The sequence below is a fragment of the Neofelis nebulosa genome, chromosome 6 (assembly GCF_028018385.1).
Source record: "Neofelis nebulosa isolate mNeoNeb1 chromosome 6, mNeoNeb1.pri, whole genome shotgun sequence".
NCBI classification, from domain to species: domain Eukaryota; kingdom Metazoa; phylum Chordata; class Mammalia; order Carnivora; family Felidae; genus Neofelis; species Neofelis nebulosa.
In genome coordinates, this window is record NC_080787.1 from 45856373 (window position 1) to 45869899 (window position 13527).

The 13527-nt window shown below is 38.4% G+C and overlaps 1 protein-coding gene across 2 annotated transcripts in view; it reads left to right on the forward strand.

Annotated features, from left to right (window-relative positions):
* The window catches only part of CDC5L (cell division cycle 5 like), a 50254-nt gene extending 44915 nt beyond the window's left edge, over positions 1-5339 (forward strand). For both annotated transcript variants that reach the window (XM_058734139.1, XM_058734138.1), the window contains 2 exons: positions 3936-4148; positions 4908-5339. In XM_058734139.1, the coding sequence (XP_058590122.1) occupies positions 3936-4148; positions 4908-5012 (318 nt within the window). In that variant the 3' untranslated portion in view covers positions 5013-5339. The remainder of the gene's footprint in view (positions 1-3935; positions 4149-4907) is intronic.
* Positions 5340-13527: the final 8188 nt, after the last annotated feature.

The window sequence follows — 13527 nt, forward strand, 5'->3', positions numbered from 1 at the left end:
CCTGTACTTAATTTTTTGGGGTATCATTTATTTCCATATTTGCTTGAAATCTTAGCACAGTGTTTGAGTCAGAAGATTTTATATAAAGCTTGAGCTAAATTAAATTGTTGGTGTGAAATGGAACCTAGCAGCTTAGTAGTTTTAAAATCCTTGATAGTTTGGGAAGCATAAATGACTCAATTGTACGAGGCAAGGTATTCCCCGGATGCAAGGTACCAGTCATAGTAAATGTGCCTTGATGACTAATTAAACGCTTTTGGAACATAAGTATTAAGCTATTGCACCAAATTGGAAATTGAATATCCATGGAGTGCAGCATATAGTTAAGTGGATTATCTTGACCAGTGAAAATGAAAATTTGTATGTCTGTTTTTTTAAAAATGTGCTATGTGTATTTGAAATTCTGTACTGGTAAGGTTTTTGGAATGTTTATTTGAATCCACATGTGATTAGAGTATCTTAGAACGTGCTGAATTATATTTAAGGAACTGCATGCAACTCATTGATTTAGTTCACTTATTATTGGGAGTGAGGGCTTTTTGGTGGGTCTAGTTCAGAGAAAACAGCTGATTGATGTCCAGCTTCTGTAATGACAGTGGTTGAAACAGATTCTCTATCCTGATTGTCCAGGAGAATCATTTGGGGGCTTTAAAAATACCAAAGTCTGAGACCATTTAAATAAGTGTCTCTGGGTTTAGGGCACTGACACTGGTACATTGTAAAAGCTCTACAGGTAATTCTAAAGTTTAGCTGGGATTGAAAACCACTGGCTTGAGAAGATGTGTTTGAGTACGTGTTACTTGGTATGGTTGTCCTCATGAGGCAAACTGCTCTCTTAAAGAAGGAACAGCTGTTTTTCCTTGTTTTATTTCCAGCAAGGATTCCAGGTCATTTTTTAATTAAGGTTGGAATTTTAAAGAAGGTTTGAAAGCCTCATCATTAGTCCCTTGGTCCATTAGAGAGGAGATCAAAATGGTTAAACTCTTAGTATATATGAAATAATTGTAATCAGAGATGACATTTGTTAACTGCTTACTCTGTGCCAGTCACTGGGTGGCTAAGGGCTTTTACGTACATTATCTTATTTAAGCTTCATAATAACTTAGCAGTGACTGCCATTTTACTGATGGAGAAATGGAGACAGGTTAAATAACTTGCATCGATTCACAACAGTTGGGTGGCTGTGCTGCGAGGAAAGAACGACTCACTCCCCCACTATACTGTGCTGCCTTGACTTCACACAGTATTTCCTTAGAAGACATACAACTGCCATGGAACTTTGATTTGCTATTAGAGGAAAGTGGCCCCTTTATAAAGGACATTGTTTATTCTTGGATTTATTCTTCAAATGAATTGCAGAGGAATAAAAGCTTATTAACTTGTATAAAATGCCGAAGATATGAATGGTTGTTAAAAAGCTGTATTTTAATTTTAGATCCATCTCACATTTTTAAGGCAAGGCGTGGACATGCGACATGTTCGTTCTTTCCATCCCACAGGCTTATTTGACTTTGACTTTTAATAAACTAAGCTGGAGGTGGATAGGTATGAAGTGTTACTTTTCCGGTAAAAGTATACACTTGACCCTTGAACAACACAGGGTTTATGGCCGCTGACCGCCCCCCTCCCCCCAGTTCAAAATTCATGCATGGCTTGGCTCCCCCAAAACTTACAGCCTGCTGTTGACTGGGGCACCTTACTGATAACATAAAGTCAATTTACGCATATTTTCTATTGTGTATGTATTATGCCCTGTGTTCCTGTAGTAAAGTAAGCTAGAGGAAAGAATATGTCATTAAAATTATAAGAGAAAATACATTTACAGTACTATAAAAAATCCATGTGAGAGGACCCGTGCAGTTCAAACCTATGTTGTTCAAGGCTCAACTATACTTTGTATTTTGAGGAATATTTTATTATGTTTTATTTTACTTTATTTATTATCTATTTATTTATTTTGAGAGCGAGAGAGAGAGGGGGAGGGAGCGAGCGGCAGAGAGAGAGGGAGAGCAAGAGAGTCCTAAGCAGGCTTTGCACTGTCAGTGCGGAGATCAGTGAGGGGGCTTGAACTCATGGAACCATGAGATCATGACCTGAGCCGAAACCAAGAGTTGGACGCTTACCTGACTGAGCCACCCAGGTGCCCTTGAGGAACATTTTAATTTTTTGGTGTTCTTATATATTCTAACCATAAAGCATTGTAATTGATGTGTTTATTTTTAAATCGGATATTAGGCATTGAAGTGGATGTTTCAAAGTTGTTATTTTGGAAAGCTATATATTTGTTTTGGTGATTATATGGTTTCTAAATATTTTAATAAAACATCCTATGTATAGTTTTTCCTATCAGTTATTTATTTGACATTTATCCGTGGTACCATTTCTGTTTACTTATCCCTATCCTATTTATTCCACATTTGGTATCTTAGAAAAAAAAGAGTATTTACATTGTCACATGGTCTTCCTTGTTTATAGTTACATTGTTATGAATTATGGATTATCATTTGGGTGTATGTTATCTTGAAACTACTTAGTTTTGGAGTCACTTGATGAAATCAGTTTGAGGGGGAGTGGAAGAGAGTGGAGAGAGGTGAAGTAAGGGGAGGGAGGGAGAGAGGAAAGGAACGGACAGACATAGATAGATAATAAATTAACACAGATTGAATATAAGAAGCTAACAGATTTAATAATTACTCTTAAGGCTTTGACCTCACAGTTGTAAGTGTCGTATGTGCATTCGCAGATCACTTTAAAATATGAAGTGGTTATATACTGTGGGACGTAGACTAGATACCTGGCGTAGGTGCCATGTGGATGGGATTCTGCATTACATACCTTTTCCCCTTCTCATCCATCTCTCCTTGGACTCTCTCGTTCTCTCTCAACTGGGGCCTTCTCTGTCCTGCTTCAGGTCTAGAATTTTGTTGATAACTTGCTCCTGTTCATTGTCCTTCTCCTGTTCTTTTGTGAGTTTATATATTTTGAACTTTTCCCCTAATTTTAGAGTGAGCTGAGGAGGCAGCCCATCTGTGCCCAGGATACATATTTAATAGGAAAACTGCCATCTCTCAATTTTATGGTGTCTTTTCACTGTACAAAAACTAAATATTTTTTTCTTTGCCAAATGTGGCATTGTTTTTCCTTTATGGGTTTTATGCCAAATTTAGAATTATAACATTATAAAAATAACCAGTAGTTTTATAGTTTGAGGGGGTTACATTTTGATTACAACTGTGGTGCACTAATTGGTTGTTATTCAGTTATTAAAAATGTACTGGATGTATAATACAGAAGTGCATTTTCTCCACTTTTACTGAGAAATAATTGACATCCATCCTTGTATAAACTTAGGACATTCAGCATGATGGTTTGACTTACATATATTGTGAAATGATGATCACAGTCTCATCTCAGTTAAAAATCTGTCATCTCACATAGATAAAATGTAAAGAAAAGAAGAAAACAGAGAAAGAAAAACATTTTCTCTTGTGATCTTCAGATCTACTCTTGTAACAACTTCCCGGTACGTCATACAGGAGTCTTAGCTGTAGTCGTCATATTGTATAGTGATGCGTTTTGGGGATGAAGCTGGTGAAGACGGGTCTCTGCCAGTCCCCACATCCATGCAGATTCATGATAGCAGAAGTTATTTTCAGAAGTGCAGGTTACTTTTTCTTACACTGTGAAATTCAAGCTTGCTTTGAAATTGAATTATGGGTGAGATTATTACAAATCGATTATTTGGGACTAAACTGTACAACCCTTCCAGTTCAAGACAAATCCTTCTTAGGCCACCTTTTGTGTTATGGTAGCTCAAGTATGAGGAATTCTAATGCGCCTTGGCTTTGAGGAGGTAGATGAACCAACAGGACCTTTTCTGTTATTTAGCCTGCTTTTCTCATGTCTGCTGATGTGATCTTCCCCTGCTCCCCCAGATAAACAGGGGTCACATGACAACGGAAGCCAAGAGAGCTGCAAAGATGGAAAAGAAGATGAAAATTTTGCTTGGGGGTTACCAGTCTCGTGCTATGGGGCTTATGAAGCAGTTGAATGACTTATGGGACCAAATCGAGCAGGCTTACTTGGAGTTACGCACTTTTGAAGAACTCAAGAAACACGAAGATTCTGCTATTCCCCGGAGGCTAGAGGTAACATCATTGCCTTGCAGCATTGCTTAAAAAGAGAACTGCAAAAAATTACCAGGGCTTTCCTGTTTTTTCTTTCTCCTGTGCAGATTTATCTCTGAAGTTGATACTGTCTGGCTTTTTTCAGTGAGAGCCTGAAGTTTTTGACTTTCTTATCTAGAATTGTCTGTGTATAGGTGGATAGACCAGGCTAGTGGTGGATACAATGGCTTTTCCTTTACTGATTTTCTGGTTTGCATATAGATACACGGTGAAATAGAATAAGTAACCCTTGTGATTTGTCCCCCTGAAACTTAATTGCATCCCATTCTTACAGCTCTCTGAGGTACATTAAACCGTTGCCTGTTTTGTAATTTAGAATGCTGGGAATATAGCTGGTCATTGTACAGCATGAAATTCCTCTGGCCAGATTTGGTTTAACTTTTATTTCCGAAGTGTGCATGATAGTCCCTGCCCAGATAAAGGGCCGTGAGGGCTTATCGAGGTGCATTTGTGGGTACTGATAGGGCAGCAGTGGCTTGTGTATTTGAGCTAGCAGAGATTCTCCCAACAAGATGGTAGTCGTATGACCAAAGAACCGTTGCAGTACTGGCTTTAGAGCATAAGTAGTTGTTCTTCCTTGTTTCTTTGGGGAATACTTCTCTCTTAAGAGTCATGACTTAACCCTTCTGTTCGTAAGATGATAAAGTGCCATAAGATATTTTTAATTTTCATTGCGTGCTTACATACGAAATAATGATTTAATATTTTTGTCTCTTCAAGTGTCTAAAAGAAGATGTTCAGCGACAACAGGAAAGAGAAAAAGAACTTCAGCATAGATATGCTGATCTGCTGCTGGAGAAAGAGACTTTAAAGTCCAAATTCTGAAGCATAGTTTATACTCTGTCACAGGATGAATTAATTGCTGGTTTTCATACTTTGGAAGGCTGAAACTGATGATTATCTTCATTGACAAATTTGCCCACGATCTGTGGTTTTTCAGTTGTTTTCTTTAAATGATATCGATCTTACACAGTCTATGTATAAAGACTTTAACTCCACAAAATGTTTTAGGGTTTAAATTATTAAGATGATCATTCTTTTAGCAGTGTCATATTTGCAAAAATTTTTTTAGTTTTGGCCTTTAATTTTAAAAGCCTGGTTTTAAAGTGCTGCCTGTGAGTAAACTCTTGAATAAAAAGAAAATATAAAAAATTGTGAGTGTAGCCTTTTGTTTGAAGTAATTAGATAGTTAGAGTGCCCACAAACCAGCAAGTATGTACTCTGTGTCATATTTAATGAGTAACTCTTGGGTAATCAGAATGGTGATCCCGTATCTTAATTCCTTCAGAGGCAGTCCTTTTGTGGCCTCGTTAGTTTTAGCACAGGGCACTCATTTCTCTATACACTGACAAGATGGATTAACATTTTAATACCTCAGGGTTTGTTTTTTTGTTTTTTGGTTTTTTTTCAAGTATAATTTTAAGAAGTTCTCTTCTTTGCCCAGCTACTCACACAGTTTATGGATTAGGACTCAAAAGATTTCATTTTTATTGACCTGTTAGGTTCTTTTAAATGTCTTTTCTACAAAGGTGTGTTGAAGATTAATTTCGGTAAGGCTATCACACTTTATTAAAGCTTTGTGTTTATCCTAAGTTAATTACACAAGTGTAGAATTTTGGGAATTGGTAGAAGTGGGAAGACCAGACTTTATAATTCACATGAAATCGTTTGGGATAGTTACTAGTTGGCTACAAGTTCAGTATAGACCAACAGTATGTTGGACCTCCCAGGAATATTTCCCCATCTTAATCCTAGGGATTAAAAGGAGGGAAAGAGGGATTTATTCAGTTATCAGGTAATTTATTAACCGCCCGGTGTCAGAGTCATGGAGATAGAACAATGAGTAAAGTAGGTATGACTCCTAGTTTGTGGAGCTTACAGTCCATTGGGAATGATGATAGGCGACTCAAATTCAGATGTTTTTTGAGTGACTCTTCTTAAGTGCCAGACACTTATTTAAGTGCTGGAGATAAAGAGTTAAGACAAACTTCTTGCTCTCATGGAGGTGACGTTAGTGGGAGGAGATACTCAACATACAGGGAAAAGTATCAGATCATGAACTTTGATTCTATGGAGGGAATTAAAATCGGGTGATGGGAGACAGTGACTGGATGGCGACTTTAGTTTGGATGATCAGAAGAGCTCTTTGAAGGGCTAACATTTAAGATAGGATGTGGGGAAGAGCAATGCCGGCAAAGCGCCTTTGGGGTATTTGAGGAAGAGGAAGGAAGACAAGGTGGCTAGGGTGTCAAGAATGGCTTTTGAGTAAGGCCTGGGCGTATAGGGGCATATGTAGAAGGCCTTGGTAAGAAATTTGGTTTTTATTCTATTATGGGAAGCTGTGAGAAGATTCTGAGCAAAGGAATGGCATCAGATTTGGTTTAGAAACATCCTGTGTCATAGTGCATAACGTCTCACCAGGCTGACGGGGGGGGGGGGGGGTTGGGGGGGTGGGGAAGCCACTTAGTTGAGCATGAAGGTAATGGCAGACGGACAGTAATACTGACTCCAACCAGGATAGAGGCAGTCCTGGTGGGGCAGGTGCAGGGACTTGAGCGGTAATCAGTATGCGGTCTCCTCAGACTATATATTTTTCTAGTTACCTAGTCACTTTAATTCTAGAACTTTTTTCAATAATTTCACGTGGGTTTTCTAGGAAACACTTTATCATCTGTGAATAGCAGTAATGTTTCTTCTAGTAGTTTCGTTTTTGTTGCCTATTTTGTTGGCACAAATGTTTAGAACAGTTTTAAATGATGATGATGGCAGACCTTCTTGTTTTTGATTTTCATGGGAATGTCCGTAATATTTTCGTTCGAGGTTGGCTGTTTTGAGTTCTTCTTTATCTAGAAAGGAAATACCCGTCTATTTTTAGTTTGTAAAGAATCTGAATTAGGACTGGCTCTGGAATTTTGTCACATACACTTTTTGGGTATCTTGTAAGATAGTCATATGGGTTTTTTTCCATTTAATTTGTTGATGACATCATCAGTCGATTTTTCCAGCATTAAACCAATCTTTGAACTCCTGGAATCAGGTAGATAATTAAAAAAAAAAAATTTTTTTTTTAAGATTTACATTTTGCTTGCATCTTGTGTAGACTTGAATTATGTGGATTTAAAATAGTTGCTCTCATATTAAAGACTCCCTTTGTTTTCAAAATCTGAAGTAGTACATACATACTTCCAGCCTAAAGAATGACCACGGTTTGTGTAATTTCATAACTGGCAGTCTGCATCGTGCATGGCTCATGCTTTTGCTTTGTAGCAGTGAAGCTTTAACTGATAAAGAGTTCTGCCATCCTCCTTTGTGAGCATCCTGTAAAGCCCAGGGTTCTTCACCAGTACCACTCTGAGAGTGGTTTTGGTGACTGTTTTCACATTCACATTTATCGTATTCTCTTACAGGCATTCATTGAATGGTCGTGGTAACATTAGTGTTGAAAATCATGTTCAAGTGGCAGTAACTTTGGGACAGACATTAAATGTGATAAAGAGCCCTCAAACCCGCCAGCGTGAGTGGGATCTCCTCTCTGAAATATTAGAAATGATGCCGCCTCTCTGCTACCAGCAATTGTAGACTTCTGCTGTCCCAACCGTTTTATTCTCCTGATTTTTACGTTTATTTTTCTGGGAAAATCCGTTGTGAAATTTGTGATGTCATGCAGTGCATTTCTCCTCAAATGTGGCCGCCTTATTGGTCCTATAAAATTTGATTTGCTAATATGTTATTTAGGAAAATGGCATTTTTACGTGAGTGAATTTAGTCTTTTGGGCTCATGTCCAATTTTTGGCGTAGAGATTTTGCTAGCTGTATGAGGCGAATAGGATAAATATGTGTATTTGCATCAAGCACGTATATCGTTGGGGTTACTTGTTCCACTAAACATGGAAGGATTGCGCTTATAAAACTTTTGAATTGAGAGCCCTGTTTGGAAGTCATTTCTTGATAACTGTCAAGTTTCTTCTGTGACTGTTACCTATTTTTAAACTTAGGTATTTCATATCTGATTTAAAAATTTTGTTTCAAATGTATTTCTCCTTCTGTTTGTTACTTGTTAAATTTAAGTGATTTATGTTTTTCCAGAAAACCGAATTTTGTTGAAATTTAACACATTTATTAGCAGAGAATTTGAATAGGGTAAGAAATTTTCTATATTAAGTTTGTTACTTTTAAGTTATAAGAAATGACCTTTTCTTAGTTTGACCATTCCTTTTTTTCCTTGATTTGACTTGCTAAAGGTAATCTTTTTTCCCTTAAAAAAAACCCCCTGCTGTTTGGATTTATCACGTGTGATTTGTTTTAAAATATTTTAATTTCTCATCTTATGTGTATTTCTTTTGTTTTCTGTAGAATTTTTCCCTGCAACTTTTTGAGTCTGATGTTTATTTTTTGTTTTTATATGTATACAAATGAAGGGTTTTAGTTATCTTTAATTTCAAATATGTTCCTATCCCAGCTACATTGATGTGTCTTTTTTTTCTAAGTAGTTTATCATTGTGTTTAAACTTTTGGTTAAATAATTAAGAATATTTAAAATTTTCTGTGTGGTTGGCTTTTTTTTGTTTGTTTTAAATAATTGTTACTTGTAGCAAGGAAAAATGGCTTATGTAGTTTCTGTTTTTTGGAATTGATTGAGGTTTTGGGGCCCAGCATTTTAAAAAAGCATGCTATGGATGTTTTAAATGAAGGTTTATTCAGTGTATGTGGGACAGCTGAACACGTACTCAACCACTTTAATTATATGATTGAAATTTTATCTTCTTATTTTTGGGTGTAAACTACCATAGACTAATAGTGTTGTCTTAAAGGCTTCTAGATCGTTCTTTCTCTCAGTTTTATCTTGTTTGGAGCTTTTTCTTTATATATTTTGATACGGTTGTTTAGTACGTAAATACTTGTGTCTGTTGGGGATCATTCATAAGAAGACAATCTATAAAGTTATTCTTTTTGTCCTTTATGTGTTATCTCTTTGAGATTGGAATATTCTTTTTTGTTTGTTTGTTTATACTTGCTTGATAAGTTGTCTATTTTTTTTTTAACTTTTACATAATTTTTTGTTTTCTCTAAAGAGCATGTCTTGTTGGATTTTATACTTCAACCCATTTGGAGAGGTTTTGCAATTTAATAGGGGAGACTAATCCATTTGCTTTTATGTTAATTACTGACTTTGGTCTTTGTGATCATGTTTTATGCTTTCTCACTGATTCCTCTCATTTCCTAAATGGGCTATAATGCCCTGGGCTTTAATTTTCTTAGTGATTTAGGAAATATGCATTCTCTTTTAAGTTTTACAGATGATGATGGTATCATTTAGGGTTCAGGATCCATTCAGGACAAAGAAACCATACCAGTAATTTGAACAGGGAAATTTAATACGAAGAATTATTTGCTAGTAACAGGAGATCAATCACTAAGAGGGACAAAGGCAACCTTAAAGAATGTAGGACTAGCAGATGTAGAGAGGAACTACTACTTGTAGACAGAGATAGAGAGTACCTAAGTAGGGAACATTCTTTTTTATGGCTGAATAATATTCTTTTTTTTTAAATTTTTTTTTATTTTTTTTTTATTTTTGGGACAGAGAGAGGCAGAGCATGAACGGGGGAGGGGCAGAGAGAGAGGGAGACACAGAATCGGAAACAGGCTCCAGGCTCCGAGCCATCAGCCCAGAGCCTGACGCGGGGCTCGAACTCACGGACCGCGAGATCGTGACCTGGCTGAAGTCGGACGCTTAACCGACTGCGCCACCCAGGCGCCCCTATGGCTGAATAATATTCTTGTGTGTGTGTGTGTGTGTGTGTGTGTGTGTGTGTGTGATGTTTTTGTTACCTGTTCACCCACTGATGGATACCTGTGTTGTTTCCACATCTCGGCTATTGTAAATGGTTCAATGGACACGGGGGTGCAGATATCTTTTGGAGTTAGTGTTTTCATTTTCTTTGGATAAATACCCAGAAGTGGAACAGCTGAATCACAGGGTAGTTCTGTTTTTAATTTTTTTGAGGAAGCTCCATACTGTTTAGTTGCTGCACCAGTTTGCATTCCTGAGTACAGTACATGAGGGTTCCCTTTTCTCTACATCCTTGCCAACTCTTATTATTTCTTGTCATTTTGATACTAGTAATTCTGACACTAGTCATTCTGACAGGTGTGAGGTAATGTCTCATTGTAGTTTTGACTTGCATTTCTCTGATGGTTAATGATGATGAGCATCTTTTCATGTACTCATCGGCCATCTGTATGTCTTTGGAAAAATGTCTGCCCATGTTTTAATCGATTGTTTGTTTTTTTGGCTATTGAGTTGTATGAGTTCCTTATATATTTTGGATATTAGTCCCTCACCAGATACATGATTTGCAAATATTTTCTCCCACCCAATAGCTTGCCTTTTAATTTTGTTGATGGTTTCCTTTGCTGTGCAGAAGGCTTTAAGTCTGATGTAGCGCCACTTGTTTATTTTTCCTTTTGTTGCTTTTGGTGTCAGGTTCAAAAAATCATTGCCAAGGCAGGGAGTTTACTGCCTATGTTTCTTGTAGAGGGTGTATGGTTTCAGGGCTTACATTTAAGTCTTTAATCCATTTTGAGTTAATTTTTGTGTGTGGTATAAGACGGGTCCACTTTCCTTCTTTTGCATGTGGCTGTCCCATTGTCCCAGCACCATTTATTGAAGAGACTGTTCTTTCCCCAGTGTATATTTTTGGCTCCTTTGTTGTAAATTAATTTTCCATATATGCATGGGTTTATTTCTGGGCTCTATAATCTGTTCCATTGATCTGTGTGTCTGTTTTTATGCCAACACCATACTGTGTTACTTACTGTAGCTTTGTAATATAGTTAGAAATCAGGGAGTGTGATGTTTTCAGTAAATATCAACAGATGTGACTCACAAAAAAGATGTTTGGGGTCCTCAATTTTTTTAAAAGTATAAAGGGATCCTGAGCCCTCCCCCCCCCCCCCCCCCCCAGTTGAGAACTGCTAATTTAGATTAAGCTGGCTGGAAAAAAGGAACATCTACTCAGAGAATCCACAGCTTTCTCTGCTCTTTGATCAGAAGTGCAGATGGGGTGGGGCGCCTGGGTGGCTTAGTCGGTTTAGTGTCTGACTTCGACTCATGTCATGATCTTATGGTCCCTGAGTTCGAGCCCTGCATCGGGCTCTGTGCTGACAGTTCAGAGCCTGGAGCCTGCTTTAGATTCTGTGTCTCTGCCTCTCTCTGCCCCTCCCCCACTCATGCTCTGTCTTGCTCTGTCTCTCAAAAATAAATAAATGTCAAAAAAATTACACAAAAAAATGCAGATGGGGCGCCTGGGTGCCTCAGTCCGTTAAGCATCCGACTTCAACTTAGGTCATGATCTCATGGTCCATGGGTTCGATCCCCGGGTCGGGCTCTGTGCTAATAGCTCAGAGCCTGGAGTCTGCTTCAGATTGTATCTCCCTCTTCCTCTTTCCTCACCTGCTCACACTCTGTCTCTCTCTCCTTCAAAAATAAATTAAAAAATTAAGAAACAAAACAAGTGTGGTGTGCCCTGCCCTCCTGGGCCTCTCACCCCACATATATGTGCCTGAGAGAGGCTCGTGGTGGCTGTGTCCTGTGTGTGCACTGTGTCACTGTCCTGTCCTTACACTCATTCTTGGATTCTGGGGCTTTTCAACTTAAATAGCAGAAGTGACTAGTTAGATTTTGTTGTTTTTATTGTTATTTTTTCTTTCTTGATATTAGGTGTGCAAAATATAGTCATGAGGAAACCCGAAGCGGTTAGTGCAGTATAATTTCCTTTGCAGATGGGGTGACTGAAATCTCATGAGGGGAAGGGATTTGCCTAAATAGTGAAATTGATGTTCAAGCCACGTCCAGAGTGTAGGCCTGGTTTTTCTACTGTAGGCAGGCACCATGGGATCTGAAATCTCAAAGAAGATGAATCCAAGGACACTTGTTTTTAAATGAAATAACACTGTACGTTCCTATAATCTAATAAACTTGGGACTGACTCATCACACTTCAGTTTATTTTTTAATTTTTTTTTTAATGTTTTATTTATTTTTGAGACAGAGACAGAGCATGAGCAGGGAAGGGGCAGAGAAAGAGGGAGAAGAATCCAAAGCAGGCTCCAGGCACTTAGCTGTCAGCACAGAGCCTGACACAGGGCTCGAACCCACGACTGTGAGGTCACGACCTGAGTCAAAGTTGGACGCTTAACCGACTGAGCCACCCAGGCGCCCCACCTTTCAGTTTAAAGAAATCCACCTTTTTGAATAATCCCTCTTTAATGAATAATGAATAATTACGGACTTTCCTTCTATATCTTAGGAGTATTATCTTGTACTGATTACCCTTGAAACTGATTCAGGGAAGAGCAATTGTCACCCTTTCCCACTGAGCATCACTTGATGTTCTGTCCCTGTGCCCCTTCTTGCCAAGAGTTTCTGACAGAATGTACTTGAAGATTGTCCTGGTATAGTGAAGTGGCCAAAAGACAGAAGCTGGACCAGATTTTAGAAGTGATGCATATGGCTTGCCTCGAGGAGGTATATTTTGGATTAGTTGGAAGATCAAATGTGTAATTTACTCTCTGCTTCCAGAAGAGCCCTTGCAGGGAAATTTAGTATCTGACGGAGAAGAGAACTGTTCAAAATATGTAGGTGATGGTTACTTGATTTCTCCCAAGGAGAACTCCCTACTCCCCAACAAAAAGCATCAGGTCTGCCAGCTATTAGTTTTGTGTTTAAAATTCTTTACTGGAGGAAGGAGATGTCCGGAAAACCTGCCCAGATTCAGGATTTGCTTGCTTGAGAAATGTAGAAGTTTTTAACAACTGTGGAAGTGTCCAGTGTCTGCCCTCAAAGTTCAGAATGGGTTCATAAAATCTAGTAAAGGAAGAAGAAAGAGGATGACAGCCATGTTTTAATTTGGTATTTGGCTAAGGGAACTGAGGCTTGGCAGTGAGCCACTTTTCTGGTTGATGAGTTAAGAGCCCATGTGAACGAATGGTTTCTGAATACTTACAGGATAGCATCTTGGAGAACTGGGCTCAGAGGGAAGGCGGGAATCTTAGCGGCGATGAGCCTGCAGATAGGGACCTGGTGCTAAGCCAGAGGGATTTGGAAGTAGTTAACCTGCAAAAGCTGTCGTTTTCACGGGGTGAGGAGCTGAAACTAGAGGGTGGGGCTAGGAAGAATCATGACCTAGACTCCTATGTGGAATTATTTTCCAAGTCATCTCTTTGCTTTTCTGCTACTTCTTTGCTGATGGTCAAGTATTTTATTCTTGCCTTTAATAAGAATCAGTTCTGAGCGACATGCTTGTTTTATGTCTGGGTTAAGGAAGTAGCGGCATACC